The following is a 23,031-nucleotide window of genomic DNA, read 5'->3' as shown; positions in this document are numbered from 1 at the left end:
AAACTTCACAAAACTTGTAAAAGAGATGGTTACCAAGTATGGGAAGTTTTTAGGACACCAAACAGACAATCCCAGAAAATAACCTCCCATGTCATATTTTAGTTAAAATGTTAGGCATACAGAACAAGGAAAGAATATTGAAAGCTGCAAGACAGAAATGTGAAGTCACATATAAAGGTAAACGCATCAGAATAACAACATATTTTTCAAAAGAAACATTAAAAGAAAGGATAGCATGGAACAATATATTCCAAGTCCTGAAAGGACTTAACGGTCTACCTTTTAAAAATAACAGTGAATGTTAATGGCCTCAATTCTCTAATCAAAAGATATGGAATGGTAGGTTGAATTAAAAAAACATGCCCCAACCTCTTGTTTTCTGCAAGCAACACATCTCACTGACAAAGACAAACATTTGCTTAGGGTGAAAGGATGGGAAAAGACTTTTCAAGCAAATGGACCCAGACTGCAAGCTGGAGTAGGTTTACTTGTATCTGACAAAACAGACTTTAAACCAAAATTCATCAGAAGAAACAAAGATGATCACTTCACATTAATAAAGGGAACAATCCATCAAGAGGAGATAACAGTTATTAAAATATCTGCACTGAACATTGGCTCACCAAGTTTCGTAAAACAAATACTACTGAACTTACAAACACAAATAAACCCCAACAAATAAGAAGGGGAGACTTCAGTACATGACTCTCACCAATAAATAGGTCATTCAGACAAAAAAATCAACAAAGAAACTTCCGAATAAAACTACACTATAGATCAAATTAACTTTATAAACATTTACATAATATTTCATCTAACAGCTGCACAAAACACAGTCTTCTCAGCAGCCCATAGAACTTTCTTGAAAATAGATATTTTAGGACATAAAGCAAGGAGGAGGGGGAAGATAGCCCAAATAATGTATATACATGTAAGTAAATGTAAAAACAATAAAATAAAATTTTAAAAAAGATAGAAAGAAAACAAAGAAGCATACAGTGATTCAGAGCAAGAGCAGGTAGGCTATTGAATTGATTTGAAATCATGGTTTTAGTTGTGAAAAACAAAAGCAACTGAAGGACAACAGGATGTAAAGATTTGTGATATTGACAAATGTGTGACTGAAATTCAGGGTGAGGTGACGAACGAAATGTGCCATCCATAGCAATATCTGCCTTAGCCAGAGGAACAGGAGGTGTACTTTCCATTATGTTCTCCTTGTTTCTCCTCTGAACTTATATTCCATTATTCTTTTAGCAAAACCCAATTTTGTAACTAAGTGGCCAAATCAAAATCATGGTCAATGAACTAATATAAAATCACTGAGCAAAACGAAGAAACTTTAATTGTTGTTTGTTTTAACAGAAAATCAAGTGATCTGTCTTAAGAAAAAGATACTAGGAAAAATATTGACACAGAAGAATAAGAATACTTCTCTTAATGTTCTAGGAATACTAAAAGTAGAAAAGAGCAATGTATTACATCATTGTTAAATAAAATGGTAACTGAACTTAATGTATATATATATAATACAGTTGAAATAACCTCATGTATTTTGTTAAATCACAATGGGATAAAACTAGAAATCATCAACAAGAGAAAGCACACAAAATATCCAAACACATGGAGACCAAACAATTCACATATGAATGACCAGTGGGTCATCAAAGAAATAATGGGACAAATATAAAACTTAATAGAATCTAATAAAAATGAAAATACAACATACCAAAACTTTGGGTTACAGCAAAGGCATTAGTAAGGGAAAACTTATAGCTATAAGCATATAAAAGAATCAGAGAGATCTTGAATAAATAACCTAATGATGCAACCCAAGCTCTTAGAAAAACAAGAACAAAACAAACTCCAAGTTCGTAGGTGGAAATAAACAATAAAACAGGACAGAAACTAATTAAATGGAGACTAAAAAACAATACAAGGAATCAATGAAACAAAAAGTTGGTTATTTGAAAAGACAGACAAGATTAATAAACCCTTAGCCAAATTAAGCAAAACAAAAAGAAGGGAGAAGCCCTAAATTAATAAAATTAGAGACAAAAAGGGGGGATATCGCAAAAATACCAGGAAAATCCAGAGGATCACTAGAGAATACTCTGAAAACTCACATTTAAAAAATAGGAAAATCTAGGGCTGGCAGAGTGGCTCAAGTGATAGAGGGCCTGTCTATAAAGTGTGAGGTCCAGAGTTCAAACTCCAGTGCTGCCAAAAAAAAAGAAAAAATAGGAAAATCTAAAAGACATAGACAAATATATAGATGCTCTTGAACTACTAGAATTAAACCAGAAGTACAAAAATCCCTTAAAGAAATCTATGACAAGTAATGAGATTGAAGCAGCAATAGCTCCTCCCTAAAAAAAAAAACCAAAACCCAGGATTTGATGGATTCAGTGCTGGATTCTATCAGATCTTTAAAGAAGAACTAACACTAATGCTCCTCAAGCTAGTCTATAAAACAGAATGGGAGGGAACACTAACAAACTTATTCTATGAAACCAGTATTACCCTAACCTCAAAACTGGATATGGACATGACAAAACAAACCAAAATTACAGACAAATTTTCTTGATTAACATAGGTGCAGAAATTCCCAATAAAATACTTGCAAACCTAATTTAACACTATTTTCTAGAACATACACCCCTGACATAGTTTAATACCCAATAGGAAGCACTGGAAGTTTTTTTTTTCTGGGAAAAAGGATTAGATACAGAGGGGTATTTGTTTTCCTTTCTTTGCTCCTCTTACTTTGGTACCTAACCTTCCCCTGGCAAATTCTCACTCTTCTGATTTTTCTCCTGTAAAGATCCCTGCTAATTACTTGCTCTATCACTATGGTACTATCTCTGCTTCCCTCCTCCTTAGCGTGATTTCACTGAGAATAATCTGACTATAATGACTTCTTTAGGAATATAACATTTCCCCAAACTGGCCCATTTAAGAATTCTTCTTTTTGTCACTCATTTTTCCTCTTTTGATATTCCCTTTAGCTCCTTTGAATTTTTTCATTCATCCCTCTTCCAATTCTTACCTCCTCAATATCTCTTCTGTCCATCCTTTTCAGATGTTTATCTTCCTAGTCCAATCCCTCAAGCCATCCCATAGTTTCTCAAGATTTATAATCCCTGCCCTCATAGGCATCTCTGGAAGCACTCAGGAACAGCAACCATAACTACTACAGGCTGAAAATGTTAGCTGGGAACAAAAGGAATATTTTAACCACTCACATGGATTTTGGAGACACCCAGATGGTCCCTACATATCTACTAATTCACTAATCAGAGTATTATATATATTATATATTATACATCAGAGTAAAAAAAATATATGTCTTCTCCACAAATACTGAGTGCTTTTACCTCTCATATTGAGCAGGTAACATCAACTTGTATTAATAAACTTTGCTTGTGTTTTACAAAACACTGGAATATGACACTGCTACCTACCTCTTGGTTTTTCTCAGTAAAAAGTCACTAATAGTTAAAAATATAATCAATGTACATAAATGAAACTCTCTCAGAAGTAAAGAGGCAAAATATAAACTATTTTGCATGAAAAGTATACCAGGTATAATTTTGTCTTAAAACTAAAAGATTATTCCAGAATGAGGAAAGGATAAAATCTGAATAGATATAAAATGTGGCAAGTTTGTAAAACAGGGATTTTATGGCACATAGTGAATGCTTGCTATGGATTTATTTATAAGGATTTTGTAAATGACCTTTAGTACCAACAGTATACTATTGAGAAATGAATTAAATTTTCTCTTTGTTAAAATGACAGAATTTTCTTGAACCTACTTCTTTTATATAAAACTTGTATATATTTAACATGATGTTTTGTTACATATAGCAAAATGATTGCTGTTATCATATCCATTTCCTCTATTGGTTTACTTTTAATAAAGCGTTAACAAAGATTTTGTCTTATCAGAATTATTCCCCAAGTTTTATGCTCGTTTTACAATATCTTTGATCATTTAAGAAAACAGACTCTTCACCTCTGAAAGAACTAATGTCTTTTACAATCACATTACTTCCTATACTTATTTTTAAAATCTTTCAATGTGACTTTATTTAAATAGGTAGCCATGCATTATTTCAGTGACTCATGATTCTAGTTAGCCAAATATTCAAACCTTTTAAACTCTTTTTTATAACCTGTATATGTTGCTTTCTCTAAGTCAAATCTAAGTGAAATCTTTATAAACTGACTTGAAATCTCCAAGGATTTGTTCTTTCACCTTATAAAAAGAAAGATATTTAAAAATTAAGTTTACTTGATATCTTGAGTTCCAAAAACCATTGTCAATTTTTGTTTTAAATATGCCCCAAATATTATGTGTTGGAAACTTAATCCTTGAGGCAGCAGTGCTGAAGGGTAAGGTCTTTAAGAGATGATTAAGTCATTAGGGCTCTGCCTTCCTGAATGGATTAATGTCATCTTCTATAAGGGGTTAATTTTCTTAAGAGTGGGCTTCTTGTAAAAGCAACCCCTTCACCATGTGATGCCCTCCACCTTGTGAAGGCATAGCAAGGAGGTCCTTGCCAGATGTTAGTGTTATCTGCTTGGACTTTTCAGCCTCCAGAACCATGAGTCAAATAAATTTTTGTTCTTTATAAATCACTCAGTCTCAGGCATCTGTTATAGCAACAGAAAACAGACTAATATGGTCAAAAGGATTGAATCTTGTAAATAGAATGAATTATTTTGTTATTCCTCCAAAATTCATTCTTACTGAATATTCTTATTTTTATGCCAACAAAATTATTTGCATAAGTTCAATAAATATCTATCTTCTTTGTAAGAGAACATAACAGAAAATTTATTATATAATCAAGGCTTTGACTAGAGTGTCATATTTAGAGTTACATATGTAAAATCAAATGTGAGTAGATAAATTTAAGGAACTGTAGTTGACTCAATGGATGCCAATGTTTACAAAGCCCTCTTGATAAAACTGACCTGGTATCCAGCTAACAGAAATCTACTCTTACAGTTGAGTGAAAAACACTTCTCTCTGACAGGCCAGGAGCCTTAAGTACTTTAAGACAAGGAGAGTGGAATAAGCCAGTCTTCTCTGTAGGTATAGCAGATAAAATCTGATGGCAAGTTTTTGGTTTGACTTCCTAACCTTGAAAGCCTTTAAGAGTCTCTAAAATCCCACTTTTGAATAATTTTTTGAGGTATGACAGACAAACAAAAAATTGTACATATTTAATGCATACAACTAGATGAGTTAGGAGATAAAATACATCAGCACCACAATCTATGCCATAAACCTACCTTTCAAAAGTTTCCTCCCACTTTATCTAGTATTACTAGTACTAGTATTACTACTGTTTTTTTGTGAATAAATGCTTAACATGAGATCTATATTCTTAACAAATTTCTAAGTGAACGTTGCAGCACTGTTAACTAGGGGCATGATACTATACAGTAGATATGTAGGGTTTATTCATCTTATGAAAACTTCCAGCAAAGCAAACTTAAAAAAGGGCTCATGTGGTCAATTACCATTCTTGCTTCAACTATGCAAATAAAAACATCAATCTTATTTATAATCAAGAATGCTCTTACTTTGATTATATTTGGTTGAAAGTATAGGTGATGTTAGATACATTTTATATTTGAATAAACAACTATAGCACACCCTTGTGGATTATTATCAGGTTGTAGTCCTATTCATATTTTAGTTATTTTTCATTTCCTTGCATATTGCATGGCTTTGTTATCACAAGCTCACAAGCAAAGTGGAATGGATTCTGCTATCCTACACATTTTGTCAGTCTTTACCAATTTTTATTTTTTCTAATTTTTTTCAGTGTCTGACTACAACTTTTCAAATTAACATTTACATTTTTTTCTTCCACCCTCCTAACTTGGCATCATGGAAAACTAAAACCTGACTACTCAGATTGAGATTCTAGGCTTAACTTCTAGTTAAAGTTGGTTGACTTAATGTAAACCCCAAATGATTTATTGCTATAGCAAATTATGTATGAATAACTTTACTGTCTAAAGCTATTGCTGTGGAGGCCACTCAGAAAGTTTATTAAACGCCTACATTTCTCATGCTCTGCTGTAAGAAATAATTGTGGCTATAGGTGATCTCACTGAAACCTCTCTAATGGCTCTGACATCACTGAAAGCATTTAAACTGAAAACCAAGAAATCCATCAGCTTGCCAAGGACACCCTCACCAAACTATCTAAGGACATCTCTAACCCCACCTCTGGGAATCTTTTTGATTGGCTACCCACTGGACTCAGAATCTGAGTTTAGAGTCTGTTCCAACATTATAATTTGTTTTCCTTCTTACTTTCATAAAAATCCCTCTTATGCAATGCTTGATTGTTTCCACCATCCAGCAAGTATCCTTTATTAGTCCTTCAGAAACAGAAGGCTACTGAAATAAGCTACAGGAACTAGCTTTATTAATGGGAACTGATAAAGATGGCCTCAATATTACTCTTAGTATGACTAAACTTGAGACAGGTTTCTTCCTGACCTTAAATCTGACCTCCCTTTTCTTAGAGCATTTAGCCAGCCCCATCAAAGTTAGTTTCAGACACCATTTGCAAAACAAACTAAAAACAAAAGGTGTGGGGTGTGGCTCATATAGTAGAGTGCTTACCTAGCTAGCTCAAGGACCTTAGTTCATCCCCAGTACCACCAAAAAGAAAGTAAACAAGTATTTATAGTTCCCCTATAAGCTAGTGTCTGTGGGAAGGTAGGAATTTTACTACAAAAAACAGCAATTAGCAAACACAGATGGCCTAATTATATTGACCTCCCCCCAACATTCTCCAATACTTTTCCACTAATTCACTCAGGATTTAAAATCTCTCCTGTCTTGTTTCAGCAGAATTGGGTTCAATCTCTCTTTCTTCTATTGTAAAAGTTTTGAATAAAATCTTTCTTGCCTGTTAAATTCTCCTGTGCAATTTTTCTATGACAACAGACACAGCAATGTGAACACATGCCTTTGATATTCAGTTACTTTAATGGTCAGTCATTATAATTCTGTCATTTGTCCATGGATTTGACATTAAGGGCAATTATGTTTTTTACATACTAAGGAAGTGGCAACGTGTTTATGTATACACCACAGAAGGAAAGTCACTCTTGAGGGAAGGAAAAAAAACTCTTCCTATTATCAATAAGAAAGTATTTCAGTCAGTAAATCTTAACATAAAATTATGCATCCCCCAGTTCATATTTCGATAAAGTTTGGAAAGCAGTAGTTAGGCAATTTTATGTCAGATAAATACCTCTTGCTCATTATTGAAAGTCTTCATTAAAGATTAAAAACACAAGACCTTTTATAGACATTCTTAACTGGTCCTTGGATCTTAGCATTCAATTATCATTTGTGAAATCTGAAATCAACATATTTTATGTCTAAACTGAGAGTACATTTGAAAATCAAAATTCAAAGGCATGCCTTCTAGTGGGCTGACTGATGGGAAAGGGTTGTGATTATGCCTAATTTTTACCCTCTACATCACGATCTCATTGATTATGTTTCTCAGCTTACTAAGGGTTCTGTGAGGTGATTTTCAAGATGAATATTGCTATTTGCAGGATTTCCTGAATAGGAATATTTTGAGAGTAAATTGCACAACCAAGCGACATGCAGTCAATTTTCACTCCAGCATAAACAGTGTATTAGAACAGAGCCTTTAAGGCTTTTTTATTTGAGTTTCATTACACAGCTAGCTGCATTTCATCAACAAGCATGAAGTGCCAAGCAGGTAAAACTGAGGCTCACAGAAGGTATTGCATATTTTTTTCTAACAAGTACTCAGTGTTTGACTAGAGAAACAAATGACCTGAATGACAGGGCCCCAAGTCCTTTGCTTTAGAGGTAGCCATGGCTACCATAGCCAGACAAAGAAATTTTCTTTAAATTTAAGAAATGGAGTCAGGGATCTAACTGCTTGTACATCTACTTATTTTCAGTTGAGTTCAATTAGGCATGTCCTAAAAATGTTTAAACACTTTATTTTTTTGTTTTCGATAAAGTTCAGCAGTGAAAAACCCATTGTCTCAAGATTTTTTAATTGAAAACAAGTTTAATCTCTTTAAGCAGAGGGGAGCAATAGACTGTAAAGACTGAAATCCCACATCTTAAAGAAGAATTCTTCACAATCTCAATAAATCATTTATTAGAGTAAAGATAGAAGCTAGACAAAAAGGAATAAAGAATTAGGCATAGTTTTCACATAGGGCACTATCTCCTGATTGCAAGCCAGGGTTTTGAGAAGTATTGATAGAAAGTTTCAAATTATCATATACATGATTTGCTGTCTTTTTTGCCTGGGAAATAGCCACGAGCAGAAGAAAAAAAGCTCGAGGAATATTTTTGAAATCTGTACTCCAAAGTTGAAAAACTCAGAATATGCACAGAGGACTGAAGCCAGAGTTTTCTACAAGGGAAGAAGCAGCTGCTTCTTCTCTTGGTGATTTAGACCAAGCTGTAAAAGGCAAATATCATGACACTCTGAAAGGACACACAGCGCTGAGGGCACTGACTTGCAGCTTTGATAAAAGAAATTCATTAACCTAGTTAAGAGTGATTTTTACTCCAGATTACAGGGACCCATTTGACAGAAACCTATGGGCTATGGCTAAACAAAGACCTAATGTGGGTTTTCAACATTTGATAGCTATTCTGGGGGGCACAGACCAAGACTAAACTCACTTTGATTGAGTCAACAGGACTTATTTGTTTTTGAGACAGGGTCTTCCTATGTAGTCCAGGTTGGCCTTGATCTTGTGATTCCCCCAATTTAGCCTCTCAAATGCTAGAATTACAGGTGCGTGCTGCCACACCCAGCAGCAGGATTTGTTTGTATCAGGGGCTTTTGTTATCATTTATTTTAAATATATTCCATGAATAAAGGTAGCTAGTATTGAATATATATTTAATTATTTTACTGGAGTCACATTTCAATCAAAGATTATATTTTAAAGTAGATGAATACACTTTTATCTGCTATAGCTTTTACAATGCTATTTCCATTTGGGAGGAAAGAGTTTATGTCTTTTTCTCTTGGAAATACTAAATAACATATTTTAAGAGTATACTAGAACCAAGATAATTGGGAATCTGGTTGAGGTTATTGGGCCAAAAATTATACTCCTTGTTGAGACTGTTTATTGAGTAATGAAACATCACTATGGATAAGACGTAGATGCACTGGTGAATAGCAGGTAGTCAAGTATCTCTGAGGATACTATAAACTGAGTGGGAACACAGAAGGAATCCTAGATCTAATGGCTTCTTTGAATTGATTACATGTTCTACACTAATCTAGTCTTGCCCCTTGTGACTGTGCATGACTCAAGTACAGAGTGAGTGGGGTATCAGAAGCCATGCCTTGGTGTCAGCATCTCTATTGTACCACTCTGCAGATTATACTGTTTCTCAAAGCCAACTCAATTTGTTATTGAGTAAAGTTATTGTTACCCATGAATTTGTTTGTCAGAATGAGTCCATGACATCGATTGAGCAGGTTGAGTTTTGCACTGGTGAAATGATAAACATCACCTGTGACTTACACAGTGCCATCTGGTTTTGGTATATTGCTAACAGAATGGTAGAAATAAACATCAGAGGGAAGAAAGGTAAAAGGAATGAAGTGTACTTTTGTAAATATAATTCATTTTAGCTGCAGCAAGCCCCTTTTTCTCTCTTATTCTTATTTCTTATCCTCATTTAAGCACATCTTTTCCAACTTTTAGGGTGAGAATTTTAGATAAGAATCAATTTTGAAATCTATAAATATGCATTGAGCACAATTAAAGCAGAGATGGAAAATTGATCATAGTAACAAACATGATGCAGGTACACTCCAGTGATAAGAGTTTAATAAAGATATTTGTAGTAAATGCTGGAAGAAACAGGAAATGCTAGTCAAATAATAATAGTTATTATTATTGTTACAAGAACAAATATGATGGCAAAAATTCTCTTTTTGGCTAGACTTTAGTCAGGTTTCTGAACCTTCTCCCTTCAATATTCACAAAGAACCTTGCTAAATTAGTTTAGCAAGGATCCTCACTCTTTATATGAGATCACCCTCCATACTTAAGATTGAGTTCTTTATCCTTCATCATTCCCCAGGTGATATCTGATCACCCTGGCTTGTTGCCTGCAAGAACCCTGTTAGGTTGGTGTAGCCAGAATCTTCCCTTACTCTGATGTTTCCTCTTAATCATTTTTTTAATTGATTTATTCACATGTGCATACATTGTTTGGGTCATTTCTCTCCCCTACCCCCTGCCCTTTCCCTCTTCTCCCCACCCCCTCTTCCAGGCAGAACCTGTTCTGCCCTTATCTCTAATTTTGTTGAAGAGAAAAACATAAGCAATAATAAGAAAGACAAAGTGTTTTTGCTAGTTGAGATAAGGATAGCTATACAGAGAGATTCCTAGCATTGCTTTCATGTACAAATGTGTTACAACCCAAGTTGATTCATCTGTAACTGATCTTTACACTGGTTCCTGATCCCCTTCTCATGTTGACCTCTGTCGCTTTAAGGTTTCTGTATTAGTTCCTCTGGAGTGGGGACATCAAACGCTTTCATGTTTTGGGTTTTCTATCTATCCCCATACTTCCCCTATGTGCTATCCCCTTGTCATGTGACCCAAGTCCAACAACATTACTGTATTTGCCCTAGATCTAAAGTCCACATCTGAGGAAGAACATATGATTTTTGGTCTTCTGAGCCTGGCTAACCTCTCTCAGAATGATGTTCTCCAGTTCCATCCATTTACTTGCGAATGATAAGATTTCATACATCCCACCTCACTCTGGAGCTATGAATTCCCACTTTCTCATGCTGAATTCAGAATTGAGCCCAAACTCACTACTTTACTACAAAACCCTACTGCAGAGGATCCTGTACTTATTGTGACATCTTAATAAAGTTCTAACTGTGCTTTAACAAATATTTCTTTTCTTTAACAATGACTATAATGGTAATTAATGAAAAATTTAATTTAAGGCTATTGCCATTCTTCCAGAAAACAAAATGTAAAGCAAAAAGTCTTTACCTTCTAAAAATATTTTTGTGGTGCTGGGACTCAAACCCAGAGCTTTGTGCATGTCAGGCAATTACTCCACTACTGACCTAAATTCTCAGCCCCCCAAATCCCTACCTTAATGTCAAAAGGTCCTGTTTGACTTGATTGGTTGTGATTTTCCAACTGATTTCTAATAGGAGACAGCCACAGAAGCAGATGATCTAACTGATCTTCAAACTGCCCAAGGTCTTTTATGTGAGCCTCAACTTCTACTTGTTTTTCAGGTAAAGCTCTAGAAACCTGAAAGAAAAAAATTAAAGGTAAGTGATTCTTATGATACAAATAAAAACATTAAAAATTATTTTCAAAAGTTATTTATGATAAATGTTATAGAAATGCATTGGTTTTGGTATTTTAACAGCATGTTGTTGGTTATTTACATTTATTATGTATTAAGATTTAATTAATATATTAGAAACCACTATTGAAGTCCAAAAAATTCTATATTTTAAAGACACTAATGCCTTTTTGGAAATTCTAAACACATGCTACACAAATTCATACCCAACTCCAACTGATGTAAGTAAAATAAGACATCCTTTATGCCTCTACTAATCTACTAAACATAATGGTATACTGTATATTACATGCTAAGCATGGTGCCTTTGCAGTTATAAAGCTGAATCAGACACATTATTCAGCATCAGTTCCAGATATATAACACAGGTCTCCTGAATCCCAAATGAATGATTTATATAAAAGGGCATCAGAAAATTAAAGGAAAACCAAACTAAAATTTTTGTTTGTATAGCATAATTTTTTTCACTATATTTCTTCCTCCATCCCTCTCTCTTTCCCTCCTTTCTCCCTCCCTCCCTTCCTGGCTTCTTCCTTCCTTCCTTCCATTTTGACAATACTGGCATTTTGAACTCAGGGCTTTGCACTTGCTAGGCAGCCACTCTACTTCTTGAATCACATGCCTAGCCCATTGTGCTTTAGTTATTTTTTTTTTCAGTACTGGGGTTTGAACTCAGGGCCTCACACTTGCTAGACAGGTGCTCTACCACTTGGGTCACTCCACCAGCCCTAGTTATTTTTTAAATAGGGTATGACATTTTCTCCTAGGTCTGGTCTGGACCACAAGTCTCCTATTCATGTTTCCAGTGCAGCTAGAATGACAGGGATGTGCCACCATATCCAGCATATTAGTTGAGATGGAGTCTAACTTTTGCTCAAGTTGGCCTAAAACTGCAATCATCCTGATCTCCTTGTGACATCTGGCCTAGCTTTGTTTTACATTAAGGAGAGTTGTACAAGAAAATACTTTATGTACAAGGAAAATTGGTGAGGTAAGCATTGTTTAATTGGGCTCAACAGATGCAGTATGAAAAAGAAAAGCATTTGTGAACCAAATTACCATTCAATTAATTTATAGGGGAGGAAATTTTACACAAGATCATATTAGATGTTAATATATGCAGAAACATATGTGAATATGTTTAAAAATATTGTGTAAAATTCATGCAAATACGTGAGCAAAGGGTTAACATTCAGCCAGGGCTAAAGCATGCTGGCCTGGGACCAACCTTAGGTTCCCACAGCATTGTCTTCTTGGAAACGCTTATTAAGATGAATGGAAAATATTAGATCTGCCTTTGTTGTACAGAAATGCACACCAGGACTGGGAGAGTTGTGGATTGGCATATAAATTTTGGATCCATGTGATTAAAATGGTATAAAAGACTGATGGGAAATAGTGGTGGGGTGGGTCCTATTTAAGGTGACCTGTGCATATCTTGACTTTTATCCTTGGCAACCTTTTCTTGTGTGGGTGAGGGGATAAGAGAAATGTACTGCTCAGGTAGCATGTAGTGTTCATCTACAAATAACGAATCATGATGCTGTACCAGAATTGCTTAACTTGTATCCTGCTATAAAGCCAAGACACATAGTAGTAGATGAATTAAGTCTATTTGCTTTCATGAGTTCAAATTCCTAACTATAACTGTGGTGCTGAACTCTTTCTCTCTCTCTCTCTCTCTCTCTCTCTCTCTCTCTCTCTCTCTCACACACACACACAGAGAGAGAGAGAGAGAGAGAGAGAGAGAGAGGAGAAAGATTATATTTCTTTCACAAAATAATTCTGTGGTGTAATACACAACCTTCAACTTAGTTTTCTGGCATTTAAAAGGAGGTAACTAAACATTTTATTTTTATTGGATCATTTTCTACTCATAAGTACATGTAAAAAGCATTTTACAGCAGTGACTAACAGTATCTAAAAGCCTCTAGATTCTGAAGCTACTGGAGATAATAGCCATCATATTTTCCTAAAGTCTTTAAGATTGAGCTATGAACTTCTTTTTATCTGATCACAAAATAGTTCACATTTCACTTAGGCTTCATATGTAAGCACAGAAATCTTTGCAGCATTTAACTAAGATTGTGGATTTCCTTCTCATCCTTCTAACTTATTCACCTGTGGTTATAGAAGTAAAATAATTCTTGACAGAAAATAGTACAATGAATGAGATTTGACTAGTATCCTGAATAATTAAATTATGGTCTATAACGAGACTAAATTTTCAGCCTAATTATGACATGTCATTAGGTAGATTGTCATAGACCTTGTGTTTCTCATCATAATAACATTTACCTAATATTGTTTAATTTGTTACTTATGTTGAAGTCCCTCTGTGAGCTTTGATTTCTGGATGACCTGTGTTCCTACACATGATAGACTTCCAATAAATATCTGTTGAATTATAGGAAGTTTCCAAATTCAGTATTAACTTATGTTTTAATGTAAGAAGCAGTATATTTCAAAAGTAGTAAAGGGTATAAAATGTAAATTGTACCCACAGGTTCAACAGCTTTAATTAATAAAGAAAAATGTTAGTAAACTGGACTATATAAAAATCAGAAACTTCTGCATGATTAAGAAAGCCATAGGCAAAGTTGAGAGAGAAATTACAAATAGAGAAAATAAAAATACTTTTGACACATATTTCAGATAAGGGACTAATTTTCCAAACATATGAGTTTCTGCAAATTAATATGGAAAGCCAACAAACCAAGAGAAAATTGGACAAAAGATAAACAGAGTTCACAGAAAAAATATAAATGATTTTAACCACATGAAAAGAAACTTAGTCTTGGCTATAATGAGAGAAACAAAAATGAGAACTTCATCTATTTGCATTATTTTTGTACTGGCACAAATCCATGTTTGAAAACACACTATGCTGCCAAGGCTCTGGAAAATACAAGCTCTTGCATGACTGGGAAGATGTATATATTGGTGCACTCCTTTCACTGGTGTGAAAGACAGTTTGGCAATTTGTCTCAAGTGCCTGTAACCATTACTATTGTCCCAGAATTTTGACTTCTAGGAATTTATTCTGCATGTACATCTCTGCAAGTAAAATCAATACGTGGTAAGGAATGGCAAATGATACTTGGGGTAGGAGAATTTTTACTATATTTTACATGTTTTGAACAATGTACATGTATTACATTTGCAAAGAAATAGTTCAACAAGAAAAACTGCTACCTTTTCTTCTTATCACAAAATATCACCGAGAAATTACGCTTGATATATTTTAATGAGTCATTATTAATAGTATATAACATACATAAAGCTATCAGTCAAGAATTCTCAGATTATTTTCTTATGACAATATCACTCGATTTATGGTGGCAGTGGTGAGGATAACCAAAACCTTCTAACATACAATTTTTGTGATTTGTTTCCCCTTCCTCAAAAGGTATTGATAACTTCTTGTATACAGACCACGGAAAAAGACAAGTGTGAATAGTTTATGTTGTGACATAAAATGTTTTGTGCCAGTTTTTACATGTTTTCAGATAATTTACTTTTATATTTACTACTTCACATCCTCAATAAAATACAGGCACAAACACTTAACTAGAAAAGTGTTGCATTTCCTAATAATCATGTTAAGTATTATAAAACTATGTTCTTCATACAACATGTTTCCTGTGGTGAAAGAAAACAATTGAACACATTCAGTTCCCTGATGTGTTAATTTAGAATCTAACCAAATCTTGACCTAATTTCACACAAGATTAGCTTCCTTATCCTTTCATTTTCTGAATGTTAATTTCTAATGTGTAGAATTTTTAATATTATAATAAACAAAGGTGTCTGTTTTAGAAACAAACAGGTATTAGATATTGACTTTTTACCTTAAACAAAAAAATATTTCAAAGAATTTAAAGGGTTAACAATAAAAATACTTCATTCTAGTTCTATTATTATATTTTTATTGTTAACCCTTTAAATTCTCTAAAACACTTTGAAAGGAATATGAAAAGTGATTAAGTATATTATTTATATTATTTATCTGGAAATTAAATCTGATATACAAAATTAGACAAGTGACAACTGGGAATATTTTATACCATCTATCAGGTAAAAGGTAATAGTTTACAAAAAGATATTTCAATGAATGAAATAAGATGGAGAATCCATTGGAAAACTGCATAAATTGACAAAAATGCATTCAAGCAATAAACAAGAAAACTTCTAAGCACTAAGTAATCAATGAAATGCAAATCATCAGTTGCCTGTTACATTGCCTTCTGCAAAAGGTATTTATCAAAGTTCTGAAAATAAGCTACAGTTATGATATTTGTTGAAATACAAATTATTCTGTTTTTAGGGAATAATTGAATAATTCATATAAAAAAGGAAGACTTCTACCCTGAAAACTGTCCAGCATTAATGAGAAACTAAGAAAAATCTGAACATAATAGAGGAATATATCTTGTTCATGGACTAGAAGGTCCAACATTTTAAGATATCTCTTCAAATAAGCTATATTTTAAGTGCAATCCCAATCAACATTGAAGCAGCTAGTTTTAAACAGAAATTGGTGGTCAAATTCTAAGAATTATATGGAAGCGCAAAGGGCTAAGAGTATCAAAGGAATTCTTCAAGAATTAAGAATGTTTGCAACCGGATGACAATATTTCCTATAATTGTGTCTGTGTGGTATTGATGTGAGAATAAGAAGACTATATGGTGTTACCTAATTTAGGATAATAATATCACTTTAGTTAAGTGGAGAGATTGTATTTTCAATAAACAGTACCAGGATAACTGGTACTTGAGTCTTACCAGATTATTTGCAGACTTCAATGTGAAAGTTGAAACAATAATTTTTCCAATAAAATCTTAATGATTTCAGGGTACATTATTATAAGATAAGACTGATAAATTCAACCTCCAAAATAGGAGGTTACCAATGGCACTGGAGGATGGACTGTTTCCACTCCCAGAGAGGGTCCCAGCCAGTCAAGACTTTGGGTGTATCAGCTGAAGCCACAGATGACTGAGGAGTCCCGGGGTGCTCACAAGAGCCCCTGCATAAGCTTGTCATCACTTATAAGGAACCTCAGGTGGCCTTGGAAGTATTGGGTAAACAAATTTTATTCCTTATTGGCATGGGGTGGGGGTGTATTACTCTGTTCTCCCTGCTTTTGCAAGAAAGCTTTCCTCTCAAACCACAATTGTAGTAGGAGTTGATGGAAAAAAACAAATTAGAAACTTCACTCCTCCTCCACCCTCTTTTCCATATTGACAATCAGTTTTTTATGTATAGATTTCTTACAGTCCCTGGTTGCCCTGCCCTATTCTTGGTTTGGGACATGATGAAACATTTGGGTGTGACCCTAGTAATGGGCCACTTGCCAGGACTCCTAATGCTTCAAAAAGGACTCAAAATGGTCTATATAATTCCTTTAGAGGTGTACCAACAAGTAAGCCCCTCTGCTTTGTACAATGGGATACCTGGAAGGGCAGAAACAGCCATCCATGAAAAAAAAATTCAACTTTATTCATCAAGAGATAACGTTAAGAGAAAAATGTAAGGCCTAAGTTGGAAGAAGATATTCAGAAAAGGACTCTATCCAAAGAATTACTATATCAAGCCTGAAATTAAGTTTTTAAATGAGCCAAAGATTGGCACTAGGACTTAAGAAAATATAAAATGAAACTAATCATCAGGGAATTGCAAACTAAAGCACAGTGTGATACCCAATTCACATCCACTAGAAAGGTTATCGGGAATAAGGTAAAAAACTTATACTCTTGATGTACATTGGAAAACTACTTCATGGTAATTCTAAAGCCTAGAATATACATATAGTACACAGCCACTCTACTCCCGAGTATATTAAAAATGCAGCAAAGTATATCATAACAGCATTATTCAGAATAACCCTATAGTAGGTACAATTGTAGCATATTCACATAATAGAATACTGTACAGAGAACAAGTAAACAAACAGGTATATGTAACAGCATAGAATACTCTCACAAAATGATGTTGAACAGGAGAACAATACATACCCTAGGTTATTCCAATTATATTAATTTCAAGGACAGCCAAAACCAACCTAAGTATTAGAAATCAGAAGACGACTTACATTTAAGAAAGGGTGGAGGCTGGGGAGATATTAATAACTGGGATGGGTTATGAGAGGAATTCCTAAGGTTTTGTTCTAATTCCTTAATTTTTTTAACAAAATTAATAATGCATGAAAGCAGAAAATTGTACACAATAATGGGCTACCATGCTGTAATTCTTGATCTGGCTGGTAGTAGCATGGGTATATAAATTAAAAAAAATCTATCAAGCTCTATTATTATGATTTGTATACTTTCTATTCATCTCTTATACTTCAATTTAAAAGATTACATGAAACTATTTTAACAGCTTTAAAAGTATTCACTCCATTCAACCTCCAGATTCTACTTCTATAAAATTTTCTAGAGGAATATCAGAAGTACAGATAGAGACATATGACAAGAACATTCAATTCTGTCACTTACACTGATACTGAAACAAAATTCCCTTAAATAGAAAAAAATTATATTCCCATAATGGAATAAGTTGCATTCATTTATATATGTATCATGAAAAATACTGTATTACATCAAAAATATACTTGACATATTATTTAAAAAGTTTTATATATCACACATAAATTTTGTCATATTTTGTATGCATATTTTACTTATCAATGTCTACATATAGGAAAGGACTGTAATAGGCATTTTTTAAAAGTAGACAAACAAAAACCAACAGGGATGTAAAAACAAATGCTCAATATCATGAACACTCATGGAAATGCAAATGGAAACCTCAATGAGATATCACTTTGTTTGTTAGAAAGCCTATTATCAAGAAATCGAAAATAACAACTGTTGGCAAGGATGTGAAGAATAGGAAATCCTAGTACACTGTTGATGGGAATATAAATTAGTTCAGCCATTATGGAAACAGTATTGCGGGTTCTCAAAAAATTAAAAATAGAACCACTATATGTCCCAGCAATCCCACTACTGGGTATATATCTATAGGAAATGAAATCAGTATGTTCAAGAGACATCTGCACTTCTGTGTTTACTAAAGCACTACTCACAAGAAATAGAAACATCCTAAATGTCCGTCAACTGATGAATGGATAAGAAAACATGGTACATAAAATAGTGGAATATTCAGTCATAAAAGTATAATGATATTCTATCATTTGAGACAACATGGATTGAACTAGACATCATTATGTTAAGTAAATTAGGTCAGGCACATAAAGACAAGTACCACATGACCTCACTCATATGTGTTCTCATTTCTAACTATTTAAAAAAAATTTTTATTTTATTATTTTTACATTTACTTACATGTGTACATTGTTTGAGCCACCTCCTCCCCCGCCCCTGCTTCCAGGGAGAACCTGTTCCATGGTCCCCTCTTGTTATTTGATTTTGTTGAAGAGAAAACATAAGAGATAATAAGAAAGACAAAGCTTTTTTGCTAGTTTGAGATAAAGAGCTATACAGAGAGATTCCTAGTGTTGCTTCTATGCACATGTGTATTGCAACCCACATTGGTTCATCTCTACCAGATATCTTCACTACTTCCTAACTCTAATTCTTACTTTAGTCTATGGGTGAATGTTTGTAGATATTTATATGTGAATGTTTATATGTATATATGAAATGTTGTTCTCATTGAAGTTGAGAGTAGATGGGTGGTTACCAGAGGCTGGAGAGGGTAGAAGATAGTGAGGAAAGGCTGATCAATTGCTACTAAGTTACAGTTAGATTGGAGTAAGAACTTCTAGTGTACAGAAAAGTAGTAGTAATGGGTGTATGTTTCAAATAGCTAGAAGAAAAGATTTTGAAAGATTTTTCCATAAAGGAATGTTAAATGTTTAACCTGATTAAATATCACATAGTATATGAATGTACTGAAATATCAAAAGGTAACCCTTAAATTTGTATAATTTTTGTGCTTTTATGAATCAGTTAAAATTAATGTAATATAAATTAAAAAAGCCAAACTCTCTTAAAAGTGCTTGTGTTCTCCCAATATGACATTTTTAACTCTGATTCTTGTTTTAGTCTATGTTTGAATAGTCAAGTTCACTAGAAGAGTCAGACCAGGCATTGTCTGGCAGCTGGACTATTGAAATATGATTTGAGAAACAGAGAGGTACAAGAGGGCACCTGTTAAGGCTATAGGATTAAAGAAAACTTGCTCAAATCTTGACATATTTTTTGCCAGTTACACTGATGCATGGATTCTGGCCCCTGGAGGCAATATCAATAGTAACATTGGTCATGAGTTAATTCAGTGAATATTTACCCAGTAACTATTTTTCTTCCAACTCCACCCTATATATTACCTATAAATTTATCAATTCCTTTGTTGATTGAAGTTGATTATTACATGGCTGAATATAAACTTCCAATGTCAAAACCCCTCCACCTTGACAAAACTTAAAGAATAGTACATTTTGAATTAATCTTCAATAAATAATCTCTTGTCACCAATCAAAAATGAAAACTTTCAAAATTTAGTAATGTCGATTAAATAATTCATGTTGACTGTTACTGTATTTTGGGTAAAACGGAACCGGTATGAAGTATTTGGAGATTTTATTTAGCCTCTCATATTTTACAACCTCAATAAATCAAACAACTAGAGAACCAGACTTAGGCACAATGTACTATTATTTTTTACAACTCATATCATGGTAAATATCTTTCCCCAGAGGTCACTTATTATTTCCCTCTGAGAATTTAATAAAATAATAATGAATATAAAACTAAAACTACAATGTAGTTCTGTTTCACCAGGCATTTAAAAGTTATAAGTCTAGGGCTGGATCTATAGCTCAGTGGTAGACTGCTTGACTGGCATGTGCCAGGTCCTAGGTTCAATCCTCAGCATTGCAAAAAACCAATTATTAGTCCATATACAATTTTACAGTGACTAAAGGTAAATCTTTTTAAGAGAGTCAACCCTCAATGGAATAGCTATTGGAATTTTACTTTAAAAGTAATTGGATTTCATTTTCAAAATATGTGGATTTTACTTACCATGTTTATAGATCTGTATTTCACATAAAGCTTCCAATTTAAAATAAATATAACAATGAAGTCTCCAGTATCAAATCACAGGGTATATTAGTTTTATTGCAAAACCACTTCATTACTACAAATGAATTTTGTTATTATTGCTAAAGATCTCAAACAGGTAATACACAATGAGGTACATGAACATTTGTAGCAAGATTTCAAAGTCAGTAAAATTTGATGCACAATAAATATATTTGCAGTCCTTGGAGTACTCTGCCAGTATTACCACACTAAACTCATATTGGCTTTTCAATAAACCTTGGTGTTCATGAACAGTATTCTTGTTCATTAATTTCTTACTTTGCAGTATAGGCAACTAACTTCATGATTTAAAAATCCTTAATAATACACATAGTACATGGAAAATGTTTTTTGACTGTTCACCTTGATTTAAACCTACCCTAAAGTTAGGTAACAAACCCTGTAATGGCTCCCAAAGGCATTAGACAAGTAAAGTGAATTGGTGAAATTGATTTGCCCAAACTTCAATAGCTCTCATTTATCTTCTAAAATGGATTTTATAGGGATTTACACCCACCTAACTATCCACCTACTTACATACTCTTTACTACATAATGTGATTTTGATCACATACTGTTTAAACCCTGAGGACAATAAAACTCACAAAGAAGTTAAGACATAATTTTGTATGGCACATATACACCTCAAAGAATGTGTTCTTACAAATTAACTCCATATTTTTCTTTCTCCTTCTCAGTCATTCTCTAAAACAAGACCTGCTTTGTACTCACACTCTTCATTAGAAATCTTTGACCTTAGCAGCAGTCTGGCTGATGTAGTAAAAAGATCTTATGGATTCTTAGGAAGCATTTTTATTAAGTTTTTCCTTGCTTGTTTTGTTCACTTGTTTTGTTTGATCAAAATTCAGAGACAAGACATGAGCTGTGCAATTTTACTTAAAAGCTAGAATCATAATAAGTTATAATACCTTGACATTTATTAACTTAGCCCTTGAGATGTCTGTTAAAATTAGCTTTTTAAATAATAGAATTAAGAAATAATCTCTTTCTTTTTACTTTTATACAAATCATGGTACTCCAGGGTAAACAAAAGGAGAAAAACACATTGCATGTTCATATAACCTCACTTTTAGAAGCTACACTTAAAAATCAATTTAGCTATCCAAATAAAACTTTAAATTTAAATTAATTATAGTTAAATAAAATTTTAAAATAATTTCTTCAGTTGTACTTACTGTGAGAAATGTGAGTACACAGACAGAGAACAAGATTTTTCTCACAGATAGAGAACAAGTATATCACCGCAAAAAGTTATTTTGGACATCACTAAAAGCCATATTGCAGTATATAAATTCTTATGACTTTTTAAGACATAACAAAAAATTTTAGAAAATGATTTAGTAGTGTTCAAGTACATGTATCTAATTGTCAACATTTTCTGGCTAGAAAACTTGTTTTCCAAAACTCATTCCCTAAAAGAAAGAAAATCATCACACCGAAAAGGAGTCTTATTCCTTTGCCATCATGAGAATGGGATCATTTTCTTTTGATGTGTAAAAACATCAAAATTAAAAACCATTTGTATAACAAATGGCATAATCAACAAAACTCACATTTTAATTTTCAATATAACATTGCAAATTGATGTGTTATTGTTATTTATATCAAAAAGTAAAATACATATTGCATTTCCCAATAAATGAAATATGCCTAACAAAGAATACTATCAATGTTTCGGAGAGTTTTAATCTTACTGACAAGTAAAAGAATAGCATGATATAAAGCAGCTACATCTGGAAATTGCAATATTTAGAGAAGGTGTTCATTAGTTTTGAGCATAATAATCGAAGGAGGCGGCAATGGTATATGTTAGGTTGACATTTTACCAGGTATGCAAGAGAGTATGAGGAAAGGGATTGAAACTTAGGGTGGTGTGCTGTGTGTGGCAAGTTGGGGGGACTTCCTACTAGCCAGAATAGAAAAGAGCACAGAAATAAGACAGCTCAGAAAGAAATTTGTAAAGGAAAAGTTATATTTGACTTTTCTAGAAAAAATTAAAACATCACGGCTGAAGTCAAGGGCCAAAAAATTTTGTTTTCTGCCTGGATTGTTGCTAAAAGCCCATTTTAACAACAGTTAAGGAGAAGAGGCAACAAACCATGGTTCATTGGTCAAATCTAGCTGTCACCTATTTTTATAAAGATTTATAACTAAAAATAATTTTAAAGTTTTAGATAATTGAGAAACAAATCAAAAAGCAGATGACATGTGAACATTATATAAAATTCAAATTTGTGACCATAAATAAAGTGCTATTGGGGCACAATCTTACACATTCATTTATAGCAGCATTTGCAGTGGTATCAGAGACTTTATGGCAGCAAAGCCAGAAATACATACTATCTGAACTTTTATAGAAAGGAAAAGATGACATTTGATTTAGATGACCAAGGAGTTGTGGTACCAAATCCAGTCCATCTAAGTTTTGCCCTACCTATCTCCCAGGGCTGTTTCGAGGTGTAATTCACTGAGGATAGTGCCAGG

The 23,031-nt window shown here is 33.5% G+C and overlaps 1 protein-coding gene across 13 annotated transcripts in view; it reads right to left on the bottom strand.

Moving 5' to 3' along the window:
- The window catches only part of Dmd (dystrophin), a 2,168,746-nt gene that overhangs the window by 726,520 nt on the left and 1,419,195 nt on the right, over positions 1 to 23,031 (bottom strand). For all 13 annotated transcript variants that reach the window (XM_074062730.1, XM_074062731.1, XM_074062740.1 and 10 more), the window contains one exon: positions 11,188 to 11,352. In XM_074062730.1, coding sequence (XP_073918831.1) covers positions 11,188 to 11,352 — 165 coding nt within the window. The remainder of the gene's footprint in view (positions 1 to 11,187; positions 11,353 to 23,031) is intronic.

This window comes from Castor canadensis, chromosome X, assembly GCF_047511655.1.
Source record: "Castor canadensis chromosome X, mCasCan1.hap1v2, whole genome shotgun sequence".
Classification (NCBI taxonomy): Eukaryota; Metazoa; Chordata; class Mammalia; order Rodentia; family Castoridae; genus Castor; species Castor canadensis.
Note: the sequence above shows the minus strand (reverse complement) of the source record. Positions and strands in the feature narration are given on the sequence as shown.